This window comes from Cheilinus undulatus, linkage group 21 (assembly GCF_018320785.1).
Source record: "Cheilinus undulatus linkage group 21, ASM1832078v1, whole genome shotgun sequence".
Lineage (NCBI taxonomy): Eukaryota > Metazoa > Chordata > Actinopteri > Labriformes > Labridae > Cheilinus > Cheilinus undulatus.
This window is the reverse complement of record NC_054885.1, coordinates 6797996-6818607: the sequence shown is the minus strand read 5'-3', so window position 1 is coordinate 6818607 and position 20612 is coordinate 6797996. Positions and strand designations below refer to the sequence as shown.

General features: G+C 38.4%; 2 protein-coding genes across 3 annotated transcripts in view; both read left to right on the top strand.

The window, feature by feature from the left end:
- Positions 1-10631, top strand: part of LOC121503776 (coiled-coil domain-containing protein 134-like) — a 30033-nt gene extending 19402 nt beyond the window's left edge. The window contains exons 4-7 of the mRNA XM_041778327.1: positions 945-1029; positions 1605-1786; positions 4126-4197; positions 9609-10631. Coding sequence (XP_041634261.1) covers positions 945-1029; positions 1605-1786; positions 4126-4197; positions 9609-9734 — 465 coding nt within the window. The 3' untranslated portion in view covers positions 9735-10631. The remainder of the gene's footprint in view (positions 1-944; positions 1030-1604; positions 1787-4125; positions 4198-9608) is intronic.
- A 3127-nt stretch (positions 10632-13758) lies between these two features.
- Positions 13759-20172, top strand: LOC121503564 (GTPase IMAP family member 4-like). Of its 2 annotated transcripts, XM_041778033.1 has the most exons (3): positions 13759-13921; positions 15981-17562; positions 17613-17733. In XM_041778033.1, exons 1-3 carry the CDS (start codon positions 13900-13902, stop codon positions 17614-17616), a joined length of 1608 nt encoding a protein of 535 aa, XP_041633967.1. In that variant the 5' UTR covers positions 13759-13899; the 3' UTR covers positions 17617-17733. The 2 variants fall into 2 exon arrangements, with proteins under 2 accessions (XP_041633967.1, XP_041633966.1); XM_041778032.1 differs by having other exon boundaries at positions 15981-20172.
- Positions 20173-20612: the final 440 nt, after the last annotated feature.

Below are 20612 nucleotides of genomic sequence, written 5' to 3'. Positions count from 1 at the left end.
CTATTTTTATGTCTCAGTTAACCCTTTTTGACAATTTAAAGCCATTTCAGCAGCTTTTTATTCCCCTTTTACCCCTATTCATTCCCATTTTTGCCACTTTAACCCATTTTTGTTATTTTTTTGCCACTTTTATCTATCGTTGCCACTTCTAACCCATGTCTGATACTTTTAAAACCCAATTTCACCACCTTTTTCCCCATTTTTAGATCTTATTAACCCATTTAAGTCTGTTTTTAGCAGAGGAGATTTACATTTTTAAGGCTATTTCCTACACAAATGAATAAAAAATATTTGTTGCATTGATGAGAGGGGTTATTTTTCAGATTAAATATGAAATATGGCTCTCACAGCTTAACTTTGGACCATGATGTTGCTGACCTCCATGGGCCCCCATTTGGCTGGACCCCTAAAACCTCTCCCCATTAACACCCCCCTATGGACAGCCTTGTCTGCACATAATACAATACTGGCAACTTTACTGACACTGTGAGCTAGCAGAGCTAATGTTGAACCAAGAAAGGAGGGCAGGAAGAGTGGAAGAAAAGTACCAGTAGAAGGTGTATTGCCCTCACTCAGAGGGCTGCTCAGAAATTTATTAAGATTCCCAGAAACTAAGTTAAAAATATTGATGTTTGAGAGTCTGGTTCAGCACTGAATGTTAGGAAGTAAGTCCAATGATTCTCGACCTATTCTGTTAAATGTTTCAGACGTGACCAGAGATAAAGACAGCCTCTGGGTTTTTTTTTTGTCAGTTTGTTCAAAAGTTGAGGAGGATGAAAACAGAATCTGCCTCGTCCATTTTTTCTGATTCTGAGAAAACAGGGAAAGTTTTATGATATAAGTGCATGCTCCAGTTCCTGACTGCCTAACCATAGCAGCCTCAATTCAAAGCACAGCGTGGGTTAAATGAACCTTTATATTGGGCTCTTTTTCTCATTCCAAAGGTGTTGGAGGATTCAAGGCAAGTCCTGATTGCAGCCAACATGCAGCCTGATGATCCTTTCCCCATGGACGATAAAATCAAAGAAGGTCTGATTTTCCTTTTAACCTCTTTATCTCACTACTTTTTGATGCCATGTGCTTTAATACAATCATGGTTATGATCGATAGCATCAAAAACACTATATCTTCAGTTCTATTGTCCTTCTATCTTTGTCTCTGAGATAGTGAACCATGCATCAACATTATCACTCTTTTACTTCTGTACTAAATCGAAGTAAAATCTCTGGTACCAAGACAACTCTGGCTTATATAAAACTTCTTCTTTCTGTAGCTCCTCTGACTGACGAGCTTGTCTTGTTCTGTTCTCTATCTCAAAAGCTGCGTCTCTGTCAGTCTTTCTTTCTCTCATCCTCTCTCTATTTTGGTGCCAGTTGGTGCCAATAATACCAGCCGGGTCTTTAAAGACTGTGTGCATATCTGACGTGTCATCCTCGTTTTCATGCACCTCTTACAATATTCCCTCCTGAAAATCAACTTTTTCTTTCGTTAAGTTCACTCCTTTGTTCTATTTGTCATGTTTTCAGCTGAAGTGTATCGCATATTCTCTTCTGTTTTATATTTTCTGAAAGACTTTCCTTTTTTGTTTCTTTACGTTTCTGCAGCTTATTCCCATGTGGTGGAGAACACGGCGTTTTTTGGCGATGTAGCATTGCGTTTCCCCCGTATCGTCCACCATTACTACGACCGGAATGCAGACTGGGGCGGTCTGCTGCGCTGGGGCCTCAACTTCTGTAACCAGACAGGAGTTTTCACAGGAGGAGCCCACCAACACGTTCTCACACTAGTAAGACTATTGACATTATCCACTTATGTACACTAACTGATGACTTCATTAGGTTAACTCAAAAATAAACCTAGCAAGGTTTATCCCCAAGGAAAACTTACACTCAGGCCCCTTGGGACCCAAATGGTTGGATGGTTTAGTCTAATTGCATGACAGCATTTAAGAGGAACCAATTTGTTTGCAGGAAGGGGTGTAAAGAAAAATGTTTTGGTACCAGGAGACATCACTGTTTCTCCTTTGCTCTCTATACTAGTCATAAATAGTTTTTCTCTATTAGCAGTTGTAAATTTGCACTTCTTGCTGTTTTTCATACATGACTGTTCTAAGAAGGAGGAGCTGGGGTGGAGGAGGGTTGTATAAAGTGGCTTAGAGTGAGCAAAGCAAAGCCAGGTTAGAGCAGTTTAAATATGGCAGCATGAGTGCGATTATCCAATAGCGTGCTTAAAAAGCAAATCAGCTGGCTGTTAGCTGATGAGGGCTTGTGTGAGATTAGCTGATCTCAGTTATACAGTAGTGCTGGACTGGTTCAAGGTATGCCTTGAAATTTTGGCTTGATCTCAGGTGTGCCTTGGGCAAGAAAAAAGTTGAAAAACACTGCTCTATACGTCTGTAACAGACATCAGTTTTACTGAATGCATATTAATGAGATGATAAAGCTTGTGTCAAAATATACATGCCAACCAGTGAATTAAACAGGCAGTGGGCTGGAATGTGACAGAGGTCAGAGCAGAGACACCTTGCAAAATCCTGCACCTTCCAGCACATTCATGTCAACTTGTCAATTTGTTTCCAAGATATTTAGACTGTAGCTGCTGTGAAACGACCAGACAACAACATATACTCTGCTCTGCAAAACTGATTTCTTTATCTACCAGCGCTGCATGCTCCTCTTTAATTCCTGCTGCACTTTACCCCGCTGTGATTGTCCAACCCACAAAATATTGGTCATACAGCAGCTCACAGACCAACCAACTGACAAAACCAACTTGACAGTTTTAGTCCTAGTTGTGTCAGACGATAAATGAGCATGTATTTAAGTACTTTATCTTCACTTTTAGAAGCAGTGTTTAAAAGTGTTTGTATAATTAAGTCAACGCCAGGCTGTGGGATAATGCTGCAGCATTAAGTTGCTGATTGCTGTCATTAACTGGCATGATGCATGCAGACACAAAGAGGACATAAAAAGCTTTTTTCAGAGGATTGCTATGATGAGTATGCGCACTTATTGCTGCTTTTATTTCACTGAGAATGTGCACAGGGATTTAATGACAGTTAATTTATTTAACACTGTGATTATACGTTTTCATTGATCTAGTAATTTGAAGTGTTTTGAGTGTGGTTTCACCTAAAGAGTAGCGCATGAGAGACAAGGCTGCAGTCGTGCACTTCAATGCATGCATCATTGTGCAGCGTGCTGCTGCAAAAACACAACAGCAGAGAGCAGGGGTGCAGAGTCGAAGCTGGAAAAGTTCAATTTTCTGTTGAGAATTGCTGCACCCCTGTTCAATAAGATGAGTTTAAGAGCATCAGATTGAAGGAGGAATTGGATTTGACATGCCATGCCTCCTCAGAAAGTGATGCACCCAAGTCTCTGGTGCACACAAGTTGAAACTTTTGTGTTTTAAATTAATGCACTTCAACACTGATGCCTAATTTAGTTCAAATTCTTTATGCAACTTTCTCCTGACAAAATCAGAACTCTTCACTGGATTCACATGACTCTGAAAGGCAGAATTTAATGTTGGCTCACAATAGATATTGCAGCAGTTTACAGAAGTCCTAGCCCCTTGGTGTTAATGCTGCAAAGACTAAAGAGAGCCGTCATTGTTCAGGTTGTTCAGGTTTTACAGCTGATACAGAGATTTTAGTGCTTTAATCACAGTGTGCACTACATCCGCTTTGCTGACTAATAACTGCCCTGTCATCACTGCAAAAAGTCTCATTTGTCATTAAATTTGTCCACGGTGCATTGTCGCCCTTTTGAAAAGCTAAAGGAGCAAAGAACATAAAATGGTATTTCTCATTTTAATGTGAGGGTTAATGAACTACACTGCTGCAGGGTTTTACTGTGACCTTAGCAATGTGCCAAGAGGATTATATAGTGGATTAATTCTGAGACTCAAAGCAACAGCAGTTTGCACCCCTGAAAGTGTTCCTCCAGTCCACACTCATCCCTCAAATCTCACTCTTCTCATCCTTTCTGTTTCTGGCATCAAAAGATAAAATACAGCTCTCGAGAAATGTTGATTGCAAAATTGCATCCTGATTCTCATTGTTTATCTTCATTTTGATAAGTAATCCTTTCCTCTTTCTCCTCCTCTGTTCTCTCCATCTCTCAGATGTCACAGGAGCTGGGGATAACAGAGAAAACCCCAGACTTCACAAATCCCTACCGCACAGAGAGAGACGATGTGAGTAACGTGCCTGTTTTTTCCACACACTAACAGCTTCTCCATCATGCATAAAGATCGTAGCGGCGCCACATTTAGCAGCTTTTTCCAAAGATCTGCAAACCCTCCAACATCACCTTCGCAACCAGCAAAAATAGGAACATTGGCAAATTGTTCTCGCCTCAGGCTGTTTTCAGAAAGCATCCTAAAAATAACATTATCACTCCAATAGTTCTGATAAAAACCTGACTCTTTCATGAGGTTGTCAAAAATGTGGATTCTCCGAAACAGTGTGTTTTCAAAAGTTAATCTCTGTTTAATGATTGATAGTATTTAAAACTGGCAATGCTTAAAAAATTAACAGCATCTAATTCATGAGGAAAAGAATGAATCAGGTCTGAATTTTACATAAAAACATGAAATAGTGCCAGCGTTTTGATTTGTTTGTCAAAGTTTGGACGCCATGCTTTTATATTTTTTGTTTGAAAACTATACAACCTCGTAAAAATGTAAAGATCGATTGTACGGAGAGGTACCAAAGCTTTGAAAATACCACATCAAGTGCTTAGTAGAGTATTAAATCCATACATTTAAGGTAAAACCCTAAACCAGCGATACTCATCCCTGCTCAACAAAGGAGCCAAATTGTTTGCTAGAGCCACATCCACACCTGGGGTTGTAAAACCAATAATCCAAAAATATCTAGACTAATCACAGCATGCAGAGAGCTTAGTTTAACCTTTTGTTTTCATCATCTTTCTTTAGCTATATTTAGTTAATCATTGAATTAATAAATCTGTGCTAAAAAGCTACTTTTCAATCCCATTGTCAGCTCCGTCAGATGATGGTTTTGTTCATTTTACAAATATGTTTTCTTCTCTGTTCATTTTATTTCACTTATTAGTTAAAATACCAGCTAATCTATAAATAAATGTAATAAATAATTTATTTTAAAAAAATATTAATTTAATATGGTTTAATATTAAAGGTAAAGTAAGAAAATCATGAAATTCAGAGATAAGATACCTCAGATGAGTGAAAAAGTATTTTATTACTAAGTATCATCACTAAATACCAGGATTAGAGAATAAAAAATTGGCATTCATCTTCAGTTAATCAAATAGAAGTTAAATTTCAGTGTATTAAATTTTAGTGAGTCTGACAGAGTTAACAAAAATCGAGAAATGATTGGCAAAAAAGTCAGTTGCAAAAAGGTTGAATTAAAAAATCTGTTCCTCCACACAGCTGCTAGTTGAGACCTCAACCTACACAAATCTTCAAATTTCTCTTTTTTTAAGGTTTTCTGGACCATTATTTTTCCAAGTTAGACTTAAAAGAGCTTCAGGTCGTCACTAGGGTTGGGGTAGCGTTTGGGTTTTTTTCCGCCGTGGTGCTAAATCAGTACTTTTTATACAGTGCCGTGCCTAAACGCTGCCTGAAACGACTCTTTCGAGAGAAAAATGTGTGTTAGAGGGCAGCAGGAGAATAAAAGCTGCCTGGATGTCATAAATGATTTGCAGAGATATCTTTATGAGGTGCCAGTAGAACGTGGAATAAGAAAAGGAAACGAGTGTAACTTAACATATAAATCACACAAATTCTATAATGTATTGGGTTGCAGAGGGTCACTTCGGGGTTGCAGGGCATCGAAATTAAGTGTTGATATCTGTTGTAATTTGGTCCGTTAGGTATCGGATGTGTTGGCACCTGTGTCACATTGGTACCGTTTTTTCGATACTCATCCCTAGTTGTCACCAAAGAGCTACATGTGGCTAAAGAGCCATGTGTTGAGTATCACTGCCCTAAACACTTCCTTAATTACACAAAACTCTGCTAATGTTTGGTGAAACTAAATCAGTCTGCACAAGTTTACCTGCAATTCTTGGTAATTAAAAACACAGGAAATCACCAAACATTGGCACCAGAGAGTTCTTTATTTCTCAAAGTTTGGATAAATAGTAACTCTTTCACAAGGTCGTCAAACTTTTTTATAACTTGTTGTCAAACAAAACCACCTTTGTTTATGTAATGATAGCTAGAATTGTGTCTACTGAAGCTTTAAAAACCTCCATCTATTTCAGGAAACAGGTGTAGGAGAGGAAGGAATCTGTTAAAAAGTGCAGAAAATCCCCTGCTAGTGTCTACATTTCAGAAAAACTTTAAACATCACAGATGTTTTTCACAGTTTAGTCAGTGTGCAGGAGTCTGACTGCATTTCTGACTATTGAAAACAAGATATTAAACAATATTGAGTAGTATTTCCCATAGTTTGGATAAAATCTGATTCGGTCACAAGGTTATCAAAGTTTCATGCTTTGATTCTCCCTCAAAGGTTGTTGGTATCATTTTGTACTTAAGCTTCAAAAACCTGATATTCATTTCATGACAGGTGTGTAGGAGAGGAAATCTTTCTGTGCCTACATTTCAGAATAAAACATCAAACATCACCGGTGTTTTACAGTTTAGACCTGTGTGCAGGAATTAGCATGAAAATTTTGGTAATTAAAAACAAGAAATGACCCAGTATTGTGTAAACAGGATAAAATAGACTCTCTCAAAAGGTTGTCAACATTTTTAAAACTTCTTCACAGCCACAGAACATGTTGGCAGTGCTTCCAGAACACTGTCAGCTTATTTGCACAATTCAGGCTGAGTCCTTTCTCTCTCACAGGCTAAATAAAACGTGACTCTCTCCCAAGGTCATCAAAGTTGAAATACATACAAACATTTTCATGTGTCATGAAACTAAACAGTCTCTGTTTATGTAATAAAAGCGAGGATTGTACCTTTGGAAGCTTTGAAAACCTACTTCTATTGCATAAGACAGATGTGTAGGAGATAAATGAATCCATTAAAAACGTGCAGAGAAACTCCTGTCAGTATCTACGCTTCAGAAGACTTCACCAGTGTTTTTACAGTCTAGCCAGTGTGGGGGAATTTGCATGCAATTTTTGTTAATTTAAAACAAGAAATAACCCAATATTGGGATTCAAGGGCTTCATTCTCTCTGGATAAAACATCACTCACTCAGAAGGTTCTTAAAATTATGATTCTGGGATTTGAATAATATAGTATGCTATTTTAATTCTGAACAGTATCAAAAATAACAAAAAATGCAAAGCTGCAGATCACAACTACAAAATACATTAGCAATGCTTCAGTGCAAGAAAACCATCAGCATTTTTGCAGAATTTAGACAGTGAGGAGTTTTTATTGATACGACAGTTGAGAGAAGAGAAAAGAATCAAATCAAAACTGAAGGCACATCTGTGGACACTGTAAAAAATGAAAAAAGAAATATTATCAATGTTTTTGGACAATTTAGACAGTGAGGAGGAGTTTTTGATGCTTAATTACCCAGTACTGGAAGCTAAGGAATTCTTTCTCTCTGGTTCACACCTGGTTATTTCATAAGGTTGTCAAAATTAAGTTTTAAACAAAATTTTTGATGTGTCCTTAAACAAAACAGTTTCTGTTTATTTAATAATAAAGAGGATTGTACCTGCTGAAGCTTTAAAAATCTACTTCTATAGCATAAGACAGATGTGTAGGAGAGGAATGAATCCATTAAAAAAGTGCAGAGAAACTCCTGCCAGTATCTACCGTTCAGAAAAATATCAAACATCACCTGTGTTTTTCACAGCTAAGTCAATGTGCAGGAGTCTGTCTGCAATTTATGATCCCTAAAAGTAAGAAATTTCCCGATATTGGGAGCTAAGGACTTCTGTCTCTCTGGATAAAAGCTCAGTCTCAAAAGGTTCTCAAAATCTTGATATGACATATTGCAGGGGTGTAAAAATCGAACACAGCAGGGGCCAGAATCTGGATCCAGGTCTGACCCGAGGGCCTAACAGGGTCACCTTTTTAACCATAAACTGTCAACCTCATTTCACTAGTTATAAGATATGAAAAAAATAGCACTAATGATACATGATTTTGACATTTAAAAAGTTAAAAAGATGAGTTTGAAGACATCACACTCTGAGGAAAGTAAATTTATTAGTTCAAAAAGGTCAAAAGATGAAATTGAAATTGAAAAATAATATTTTTAAAGACAAATATATTTGATAGAATGTCAAAATCATGAGTTTAAAAGGTCAAAATATGAAATAAAGTTTGTAATGATGAAATCAAAAGTCAAAATATGATTCCAAATTTTTAAATTGTGAGTGTAAAAGGTTAAACTATGGGATTATGAAGTCAAAGTCTGGAGTTGAAAATATGAGATAAAATACAAAATAAGTGGTTAAAGAGGTCAAAATATGACTTAAAAATTAGAGTTACGATCTTAAAGCTCAAACTGTGACATGAGAAGTCAAAATTATGAGTTTAAATGCTGAAAGTATGAAATAAAAAGTCAAAATCCTAAGTTTAAGTCCTAATTGTGAGATGCAAAATTGAAAATGTGATATTAAAACACAAATTAATTTCTTTTCCCACATTCCTGACTTCTTACCTAAATATTTTTACTCCTAACGTTTTCAGATTTTGTGACTTAACAAGGATATCTTAAATCATCAAGGATAGGTTTACATTTTTTTACTTGAGGAAATCTGCAGACCTCAGACTGATGGGCCAGTTATAACTGAAATATGAGATAATCATGCAGGCCGGATTTAACTGTTCCATGGGCCGGATTTGGCCCCCGGGCCTTGAGTTTGACACCCCTGACGTATTGGAATAAAACTGTTTTTTTGTACTTTTTCAGTAATCAACTGTATCAAACATACCCTACATAGCTGCAGATTACAGAATATGTTTGCAATGTTTCAGTACCCAAACATGGTCTGCATATTTGCACAATTTAGACAGTGAGGAGGAGTTTACCCGTAGCTCTTCATGATTAAAAAACAAGAAATAACCAAATAGACAGGTGTGTAGGAGAGGAATCCATTAAAAAGTGCAGGAAAACTCCTGCCAATGTCTACACTGAAGAAAAACACCACCAGTGTTTTAACAGTTTAGTCAGTGTGCAGGAGTCTGGCTGCATATTTTTGGTGATTAAAATCAAGATATTTCCCAATATTGGATACTGAAAAGTTCTTTCTCTCTCACAGTTTTGATATTACCTGACGCTCTCATAGGGTTGTCAGATTTTTTATCTCTTTTATGTTCACGATCAACAATATCAAAGAGAAACCAAAACCTTGAAAAGATCAAAACTACAGGACACGAAAGATCTTCAAAGTACTCTCACAATTTAGACAATGGGGAGGAGTGTGCCTGCTATTTTTGGTGATAAAAAACAAGAAATTTCCCAATATTGGATACAGAAGAGTTCTTTCTCTTTCGGTAAATGGCAAGGAGAAATGCCTACTCACTGTCTGAAATTCTCCAACACCTTGACAACATTTTAGTATCATAAAAAATTAAGTTTACTTTGACTGAAAGTTTAAAATCCTTCTCCTCTCGTCCTTTCTCTGCTTCTCCAGGTGCTTCACACTGCCGAAGCTTTCCAGAAAATCCTGAGGGAGGAGGAGAAGAGGAGGAGGAAAGAAGAGAAGAGGAAAGAAATCAGGAAAGGGCCTCGGATCTCCCGCTCTCGCACCGAGCTATAGCGCCGCACCTCACCTCACCTCAGCGCTCGCCAAGAGGAGATGACGAAGACGGAGCAAAACGCACAGTCCACAAGAGGTGGCTTGACTTGTCGACTCAGGTGACAGTGAAGGAAAAAAAGAAAGCTGTCATCACATTTTAAAGCCAGGTGCTCTTTTAAAAACAAGATGAGAAGCCTCAAAATGACAAAAAGATAACGAGGAGGTCAGTCCGTTTCTGACCAAGGTCTGAATCGCTGTCGTCTGCAGTGATTTATAATTAGAGAATTTATGATAGAAGAGGTACAAGCCGTCTCCAGAAAAAGGAGCTGATAAGGGAAATGATTTTTGATACCTTGAAGTTATTTAAATGTACTTTGGAATATAATTAATTTAGTGGAATAAATTTGCGTCAAACCCCCACTGTATTGTGTCCGTTCTAGACTAAACGTGTCTCAAACCCACATGCTTCAAACGTGTTTGCCAAATATAAATCTCACCTCACCTCATGAAATCCAGACAGCTCCAGGTTTGGTGAAGCTTGAACTGATTAAGGTGGAATAGTTTCATTTTTTCTCTTAAACTGAAATTTATTAGAGCGATTTATATGGGATGTTTGCAAAGGGCAGATTTAAGTTCTTATTGCTGCTTTAAGGACGGAAGTTTGGTTTTACCTGAAGGACGGTTTATTGGTTTATATTCATATTTTCATGTTTTTTTTCATGATTTCTGTTTTATCAGAGGAATTTTGTTTCTTTTTCATGTTTACAGTATCTTTAAATCATTACTCCTTCTTTTCAGTCTTGCTTTTCCTTCAATGAGCTTTAGTCAAGAAATGTTTTTGTCACGATAAATTCTATGATGCTAGTAAAAATCAAACTATATTGATACCACAGCAACCAAATAAAGGTCATAAAGGCACCCTGTATAGTGTAATTTCTTGTGCGGTTGCTAGATTTGCATGCAAACTCATGCATGCTATTTAAATTGCACAAAAACATTGGAAACATTTTGGTACAAAGCCAATGTTTTCTTGCAATTTAGGCAGCATGCAGGAGTTTGCCTCCAGTTCTTGATGGATTCAATCTTTCCCTTCTTACCTGACTTATAAAGTAGAGGCTGGTTTTCTGTTCAATACCTTTTGATACTATCAATCATAAAGAAAACAGAGATTGTATTGTTTAAAATGAGCAGTATCTAAGAGTATTGTGTTTTCAAAAATGATGACAACTTCATGAAAGAGCAGAGAGAAGTGTCATTCATGATATGAATGAGATAGAAGTCCTGAGCACAAATATTCTCGTGATTTTTTTTGTGTTTAATCATCTAAAATTGCAGGCAAACATCTGAACACTGACTAAATTCCTTTAAAACATTTAAAGGATTTTTTCCCTCTTTGTATCGAAGACAAGATGAGCCCACCCAAAACCCACCAGAATTAAAAATTGATAGATTGCAGTCAAAAGTCAAAATAAGTCATAAATTTTCATTGACAAACCCCTTAGAAAGCAGGTCTGCATGTTTTTCATACCAAAATATGTTTGTGTAAACTAGTGCTGTCCAAATTTTTGATTAATTCCAATTATTTAATCAAAAGGGTAAAATGTGATTAAAATGTTTGCTGATTAATCGCACTTTGCTCCTATCACATAGCCAGCTAAAGTAGCTTTGTATCTTCACTTGTAAAAATTCTCTGTGCTCTTGATTTTTATAATTTTATTAATAATCCATATCCTACAAATCAACACCATCAGATTGACTAGTGAGTGGACAACTTCTCCTGGTTCAAAAACAAATGGAAAGTTTGATGAAATTCAGAAACATGTCCTTTCCGATGATTTGTTGCTATTATTATTAAATCCACCAGTGATGCAATCTTCCTAAACATTCAACATTTGCAGTTAAATGCAATTAATTAATTGCAAAGTTAACCTATGCCAATCTAACTTTGACAACCTCAGAGCAGACAGCTTTGCTCTCGCTTAGAACAGTGTGCATTTGGACCAGTGATGGGCAACTGGTGGTCTGATGGCCACATGCGGCCCTCCCCTTCACTCATTGTGGCCCGCAGGAATCAAACATGAAGAAAACATGATAAATGGAAAAACCTCTATTATTATCTTTGATTGCTCTAATAGAATATTAAAGGTTCTTTGCTAGAAATTTGAGATATACATGTCTGGAAGTGCCACTGATAAAATCCTTTATGTGTTTCATCATATTAATTTGTATAAAAGACCGGAAATGTTAGCTAAATAAACAAAAACTACCAGTATTAGCTGATTAAATTAAGCATTATTTTTACATTTGAATTGAGAGAATACATGTTTGTTAAAGGAACCTCAGGGAACCTACAGAACTGTGCAGAGCTTTTAGGCATGTTTGGGCCAAAAATTAAGGCTGAAAATTGGCATTTAATAGCCGAAGGTCACCATGAAGGAGGATTGACATAACCCAGGTTGTCGTCTGGATGTCCTTGCATATTACCAGGGGCATTAGAAAGTAATGTGTTGAAAAGTAACAAGATACACACAAGGAGGGTTGCCATGAGACTCTGGTTGTGCTGTGGATGTCCCAAGGGCCCGCCGGCTGTATTACCAGGGGTGAAAAGGCCTGAACAAAAGAGATGCCGTCGAGCTTGACCTTGGCTGCTGAGTGACATCCAAGTGTTCAAATGTATCAAGGTTGACTCTGGCCTCCCTCTCCAGTCCTGTGTTGTGGCTCATCAGGCCCCACAGTGAATCCTTAATGCCCTACATATCTAAAACGTATGCACGACTAAATATTTGTCCCCTTTCCATAACTCAAAGGAATTATGGTTGCTAACTTTAGAGCACTGGTCCTCAACTGGTCTTGAGTCAGGACCCACCACCACCTCCTCATCCACCAACCACAACCCTAATTTATTTAAATTTTCAATCATAACCAAAAGACTATAATAAAAACAGGATTAGCATATATTAACGGAAATCATAAGAAATGCTTATTGAATAAAATAAAACATGCATGGACCTATTTTCGTAGGGTATTGTGATGGTTATCCAAATAATTGAGATATATATATATCACTATTTTTGGTGGGTCTCGGGGGGTTCAGCTTGTCTGTGATAGAAAAGTAGTTCTCAACTGCTGGGTCGGGACCAAAAGTGGGTCACAAAGCCCATTTCAGTGTGCTCCCAGAAAACCAAATTGCAGCAAAAAGTCAATGAAACTCTTTTCAAACATTCTTGCTCTGTCCTGCCTATTTGATTTGTCATGTTTTGCCCATTTTGAAATCCAAACTTTCCTTTTTTTTGGAAAATCTGATTAATTTAAAAATTAGAAATTTGGGTCACGATTTCTCATTGAGGATTTAAGGGCTCGACCAGTGGAGAACCTCTGATACAAGAAGATGAGCCTTCAAGGAAAGGCGGGTGGGGAACCAAGGCTTCACAGTATCCTACAATTAGTACAAATTTGTCCCTCTGGCAGTGAGAATAAAATCTAGGCGGCCCTTTTAGTAACTTAATTTGCCTATCCCTGTCCCTGCTTTAGGCAGTGTGCCTGCAATTTTTGATGGACTCGTTCCCCTCTTAAACACCTGTCATACAAAATTATGAAAATTTCAGTCCTTTAAAATACTATCAATCACTAAATAACTGAATAGTTTGATTTTAAAACAGGTGGAATCAAAAAAGTATTTTAACAACCTAAATAAAAAAGCCCAATACAATGTTTGACCCTTCACTTGATCCAGCTGTGTTAATTTCCCCTCTTCTTATTGTTTTTCTTTATTATCTATTCTGTAAATTTCCATCTTTATTGGTTTAGATCTATGGAAATGGGATTGATGTACTTTTGGAATAGTAATACGACTGTTATAAAACTATATGTATATTCAGAGGAAGAATATCATTGCTGCAGAAATACAAGCCATTTTGTTATCAACTTTAACGAAATAAAGTGACTCTGATCTGTACAAAAACGTGTTAAATTATCTTTTATTGACTCTTTTTAGTGAAATAATCAGAGTAACGGCTCAGCCAACAGAGGGCAGACAGCAGCTACCTTCACTTTGTCCCAAAGTCCAATGTTTGTGTTTTAGCTCAGCCGAGTTTGAGCCCAACAGTTAGCTCCAGAGGCTAACAAAATATCCAGACAATGCACAAGGAAGCTTGACTGCAGATAACAGACGATATTCAAGTCGGAAATGTCTCTCAGCTTGAACTCAGGTGAGATTAATCTGCTCATTTTTGATCGTTGCTTCTTCGTCAGAAGTTAGCAACATGCTAAAGCTAGCTCTATTATTAGCCTCTGCTGTCAACGTTTATTACGAGTGGGCTGTCAAATAGCAGATATACAACGTGATTTAACGGGTTGAAAATAAATCTTTATGCTTTATGGTTGCCGTTTAATTTACAAGTTTGTCTCAGGGGGAAAAAATCACAATAAACGAGTTTAAACTATCTTATTAAAGCTAACTTTGACGTTAGCTCTCTGTACAATAACGTTAACTAGCTTGTCCGGTAAATGTCCAGAACTGTCCTGATAAATTCAGACTTCTCTAGTTTTGTTGCATTTTAGTAAAATGTTGTGTGGACAAATCCGGGAATACATATGGTACACTAGTCAATGTGATTGTAAATGACTTTTTTAGCATGAAATATGAGCAATTTCATTTATTTTATAGCATTAATATCGCCTTAAATTTACATGTAGAAAGTTCTCCTACAGAATATGTGCCCAAGATTGGATTATTTCTGGTTTAACTAAACAAAAACTGCAGGTAACTTTTGCATACTTTCTAAACTGCACTAATATTCTGTGCACTTTCAGCTGTGTGGCAGCTTTTTATGTTTATGATTTACTTATAAATTTTCAAGTTCAATTTTCTACACATACAACCACAATGGTCACGTGGTCCAAAAGTCTTTTGTATGATATCTGAATTGAAAGCATGTTGTACTGCAGTGTACCTTATGTAGACATTGGCAAGTGCTGTAGGGCTGCTAACAGGCTGTTAAAACGCAACCAGACAAGAAATATATTTCAACACAAAAGAGGAAAGGGAACTAAGAATCTGACTTTTGTTGCTGGTGTATTTGTGCAGTGGAAAGTTTGCAGGTTGCTAAATTAATTTCTATCTTTCATACCTGTTAGGAAATTGGCTGGATCTAATTTATTAAAAACATTCAGTTCATGTCAGTGCAAAAGTTAAAGTCACACTTGCATTTCTTAAAGTATTGTATGAGGAAGTTGTGATATACCAACAGTTATAACATCCTTTTAAGTATGAATGCACAATAATATCAGCATTAAATTGGCAGGTATGAAAATTTCTGCTAAGACTTAAAAGCTGATATATGAGCAGAAAAGTTACCCATACCACCTGTAAATATTGGCCATGTGGAGTGCTGCAGACATCCATGAATACATAGACTCTTTGACATTCATGGATGCATGCTTATGCCTGCTGTGTGTGTTTTTAAGGAGTCTTTTATTAACAGAAAACCAATATTTCATTTTCATGGATACATTCTGGAGTTTGAGAGAGAAAAGATTTTTTGTGCGGACATATTCCGGCCTTGCACCATACTAGGTTCCCAAAGTGCTGTGTGTGGCTCCAGTCTGCAGGAGTTGGATCATTTGACTGAATTTGACACAGAATAAAGTTTGTTTCAGGCCGTTTTATAGATACACTAGGTCAGCTGGCATGCACCTATTACTTTATGAAACAAAACAAACAACTAACACAGCTTATAACATTTTCAGAATAAGGGGTTAACAATAATGCTCTGATGATAATATCTTATGGCAGCATTTCCCCTAACAGAACATTTTTTGCACACTTCTTGTTTTTAGTTGCAAAAAGTTGCAGGGAAACTTTTGCATACTGTCTACATTGCACAGATCTGTTTGCAACATTTCACTAGACATGTGTGCTATTTATTTACACAGTCCTCTCTTTCTTTCTCCCAATGCAGCCTTTGGTTAAAAATGACTGAACATCTGTAGTTTATTTAAAAGCTTTAGTGCTTTTTGACATGATTAAACATTAAAATAACAGATGGACTAGTTTCAGGACATGTGGTATTTAAAAGGAGTGAACTTTTGAAACTTGACAGCTGGAGTTGACAGTTACATCACAGTGTAGTTTTTATATTATGGATAATAAAGTAATGGGGATTATTTCTTTTTAATGTGCATTCAGTTTAGATTTTTTTCTCCATGAATTATTCCACATGGAAAAGGCAGTTACTGACAGTTTCCTTTGCTCTGATTTTCCACCAGGGGATGAGGAAGAGGAGAAGATGACGCCGGTGATGGAGGGTGAGAAAGACGGCGACACCTCTGAAACCAGATTGGGTGAAGAACTCAGGCTCGTCCTCATCGGAAAGACCGGATCTGGAAAGAGCGCGTCTGGAAACACCATCCTGGGTCGGGGGCAGTTTCTGTCACAGATCAGCGCCAGCTCTGTCACCCAGGTGTGCCAGCTCGGGAGCGTCGACCTCACTGAGGAGGACAAAGATGAAGGACAGACTCTCCCACAGAGGAGGATTAGGAGGATCAACGTGGTTGACATGCCTGGTTTTGGGGACACTCACCTCAGTGTGGAGCAGATCCATGCAGAGATTGCGAAATGTGTGTCTCTGTCTGCTCCCGGACCTCATGCTTTCCTTTTAGTTGTACCTGTAGGACGGTACACAGACAGTGAGAGTCAGGCGGCCTGTGAGCTGAAGCAGATATTTGGAGACGATGCTCTCCGTCAGCACACTCTGCTGCTTTTTACCAGGGGTGACGACCTGGAGGGGATGGGGATCGAAGAGTACCTCAGGGAGACTGCTCCAGATGGACTGAAAGCTTTGATTGATAGTTGTGGGGGCAGATACCATGTATTCAACAACAAGGACCCTGGGAACTCTGCACAGGTTAAAGAGCTGTTAAAAAAGGTGGATGAGATGGTGAGACAGACTAAGATGGGCTTTTACACCAATAAGATGTTTTTAGAGGCTGAGGCTGTGATCACAGAGGAGCAGATGAGGATGATGAGGGAGAGAGGGCAAGCAGAAGGTGAGGAAGAACAGGTTAAGCTTGTGAAACGAAGGAAGTGTGATCTGGAGTCCAACAGAGCAGGGGGATCACAGGAAGTCAGGAGGAGAGAGTTAGACAGAGGGAATGGAGATGATTTTAGGGTGGAGAGATGGAGAGAGGAGAGGAAATGCAGCCCCTTCAGCTTCTTTAAGGATGGGGTAAAACGATGCAGGGATCAGTTTAGAGGCAGGCGTAGAGAAGGCAGCCGAGCCATGAGCAGGCGACAGTCTCTCCGCTCATCCTTCAGGAGGGAGGCGGCTCTCTCTGCTAAAGTTCTGGAAAGAATCAAGATCCTGGTGGCTGCTGGAGCCACAGGCATGGCCGTCGGAGCCGTGTTTGGGGCGGCTGCTCCTCTAGCTGCAGCCGCTGGGGCCTCTCTGATGGGGAACTCTGTTGGTTTTGCTGCGGGTCAGTTAGCCGGGATGTCTGTAGCTGGAGGGACAGGTGTTGGGAAAGCTGTGGGGGCGATAGTGGCAGCAGCCTCAGGGAAAACTGCTGTTGCTCTGGGGGCAGCGACAGGCGGCGTTTTGGGCGGTTCTGTCGGAGCTCTTGCCGGTGCTGAGGCTGCCAGCCCAGGTGAGGGCGCTCTTGATGCTCTGGAGCAGGTTAGCGTCATAGGAGTCTCCGCTGTTGGGATGGCAGCGGGTGTGGGAGGCACCCTGGGAGCTGGAGCTGCTTTGGGTGCAGCTCTCGAGGGAGCAGCTGCGGGCACGGCAGCTCTCAGTGGAGCTGAAAGTGCATCAACAGTAACAGCAGGTGTAATGAATGCTTCTGCAGCTCAGTGTAGTTTAGCTTCACCTGCTATAGGAAGTCTGAACGCAGCTGCAGCAGGTGAAGCTCTTTCTGTGGCTGTCCCAGCAGCTGCAGCGTCTCCTGGTGTTTTGTGTGGGTTAACAGGCCCCAGTGTGACATCGGTGGCAAGCACAGTTGCATCAGACCCCTGGGGCACAGTGACAGCAACAACATGCATCCTGAATGCTGTGGCTGAGATCGGCAAGGCTGCAGCAGGCATCGCCTTAGCTGGTGGTTTAGTAGTGAAGGTGGTGAAAGAAAAAGTCAGGAGTGGAACAGGGACAACAGAAGCTAGTTACTCAGAGAAGAAATCATATGAGATCTACTGGAACAAATAGATAGACGCTTAAAGATAAAATACCATGGATTAGATAGGTTGGTTGGATTTTCCTAGTCTTGTGATGAAGCAACACACGCCACAGAAATTTAACATAGTCAAAGATGCTGTGCTGTTATCACCATTGAAGAACGCACCATTTAGAAATAAATAGCTGTGTGTCACAGACTCAACATTTCATGTAGGAGTGATCATAAGCTGCATGACTGAAGGCAAAAATTAGCATTGCAAATGTTTGTTGGAAGAGTTCACTGACATCTGCAATGCTGGGTGAGATAAAACACGAGGGGTTCTGTCACAAAACTACAGATGGGGATTAGGGCCAGGAGGAAGAAAATGCTGTGTTCTTGAGAATTAAGTCAAAATGATGAGATTTAAGAAGAAATTTTGGAAATAAATTTAAGATTTCAGGAAATTAAAGTAGAAATTTAGAGAATAAAGTCAGCTCTTATTTGACTATAGTGCTGTTCGCACAGGATTAGAATTACCTGTGTGAAGTCTGCAAGTCTGTAATGTAGCTAATTTTACAGACATTTCTGAAGTAAACAAGGGTGCTGCATGGCTGCAGCAGTGAAAATGCAATGGGAATTTCTGTTTCTAAAATTCATACCAAATATGCAGTGTTGTGCACATTGTGTTCTGCAGGTGACGTTTCATTCATGTGTCCTATACAGACTGTTAACCAGAGTTTACAATAGACAACATGCTCTTTAGTGTTTTCCCCTCTTTGTGTTTATATTTTAACATTTTTCAGATCTGTAGCAAGCTGTCCACAACTAATAAACTGGTGAAATATCTCCTCTAACTCTCCCATAAGGCATCGAGGTCACATAAGTCACCTGTGAGTATCTGCCGCTGATCAGAAAGTCGAGCATCCCTCCCATTGATGTTACTTTTAATAGTTTTTATGCAGGTGATGTTGTGGATATAATTCTGTATAATTCTAGAAATTTGGGATCATTACACATCCACAACTCTCCTCACACAGATCCACTGTTGCAGCCTAAACACTGAAGGTTGAGCGACACATTTCAAATCGTCACTTGTGTTATGCATGAGCTATACGGCTAAATAATACTGATATAAGATCAGGCACATAAGAGAAGCTGTAGGAAGCAGAACAGAGACGCTCAGCATATCAAGAGAGCAGTGGTGTGCACATTTTACGTTTGAATGGTTCAGTTAAGATGAAGGAATCAAGCAGAATAAAGTCAGAAAAGCAGTATAATGGCCCATATGTGTCTTAAGTTTTGTTGAAAATCTCCTACTCAGCCTGAATTATTTTTTTCATAGAAGGGGAGCAGAAAAAGCCACATGGAGTGTAAAAACATATAATCACCACCCTAAATCACAGAGATGCAGATTCGCACAGGATTAGTATTACCTGCTTTAATTTGCCCTGGAATTCTCACTCTGCAAATTGCAGACATGGTCATTTCAAACAAAATAAAAACAGATGTCCAGTGCGATTATTACAAATTGCCTGAGCTCCCTATGTAATACTAATCCTGTGCGAACAGGGCTTTAGATGTGCTGTTTGTTTTTGTCTAATAAGCTTTGTTTTTCTTCTCTTAAAACTATAATTCAACTTTATTCTCCAAAATTCTACTTTTTTCTAATTATTTTGACTTTATCCTCCACATCGTGACTCTTTCCCCTCAACATTTTGACATTAATCTAAGTGTACAGCATTATTTTCTGCCTCACCCCTGGTCCTCATCTGTGCAGAACAGCTTTGGTTTAGGTCTCATAATTTTAAATAAAATCTTATACTAATCTTTTAAAGCTGTTTTTAATCTCACTGCTGATTGCTTTTGAATATGAGCGTATATCATTTTATATATTTTAAACATGAAAGAAATAAAGGGAGATGTCTTCTTGTGGCAGCCAGGCTGCTGAAGATGTCAGTGTCATAACTCTGCTTCTGAAGCTCGATGAAAAACGTGAAGGTTCTCCACGTTTCATTTACTCTTATTGAAAATTTCAAAAACTTTTAAGACATAGAAGGAAGTTCCTATAAGCACAGTGTTTCACAATTTTCTGATGAAGATACTTGTGTTAATATAATCACACTCACTAAAGCAATGGGTGTTAAAATGTACAAAAGTATTAAAAGACATTTTTTACAGACTGATGATGGTTGTACTGATGCACTAATTGTAATACATAAAACACACAAGTGCTGTCTGCTGTTATGTTTGAGCTATCAACAGTTTACACCTTTAACTTTACTGCAGTCAAATAAACTTCCATTGCTAAATACTCGTGTTTTGCGTCTTGTCCTCTGTTGTGAATTTATAACCTTTTATGTTTTTTAAACTGAAAATAGGATTACAACCATCCTTTTAAATACCACTATTAAGTAGTGTTGTCATGCTACCAGAATCTTAAACGTTGATACCACAGCAACTACAAACAGATGTCCTCAACACCCAATACTGGGCCATTTCCTGTTTTCAATTTTCGATTTGGTTTTAGATAGGCAAAAAAATAGACATTTACAAAGTAGGTTACATCATCACAGAAGCCCTAAGATAGCATGCATGGGTTTATTTTACTTTGTTTCCTGTGAGAACACGTACATTTTAATTGTATTAAACAGATGTTGAAAAGTGAACATGTTATTAAGGGAAAACTATCTTTGATATCCTGGTGAAGTTAGTAAGTAAGTGGAGATGTTAAGAAAACAGACTTCCATATGG

Bases quoted from the DNA above. Each gene is read 5' to 3' on its own strand.
- LOC121503564 (XM_041778032.1), top strand. From the start codon at position 13,900: ATGTCTCTCAGCTTGAACTCAG. The intron at 13,922-15,980 runs GTGAGATTAATC...ATTTTCCACCAG, and splicing joins GTCTCTCAGCTTGAACTCAG to GGGATGAGGAAGAGGAGAAG.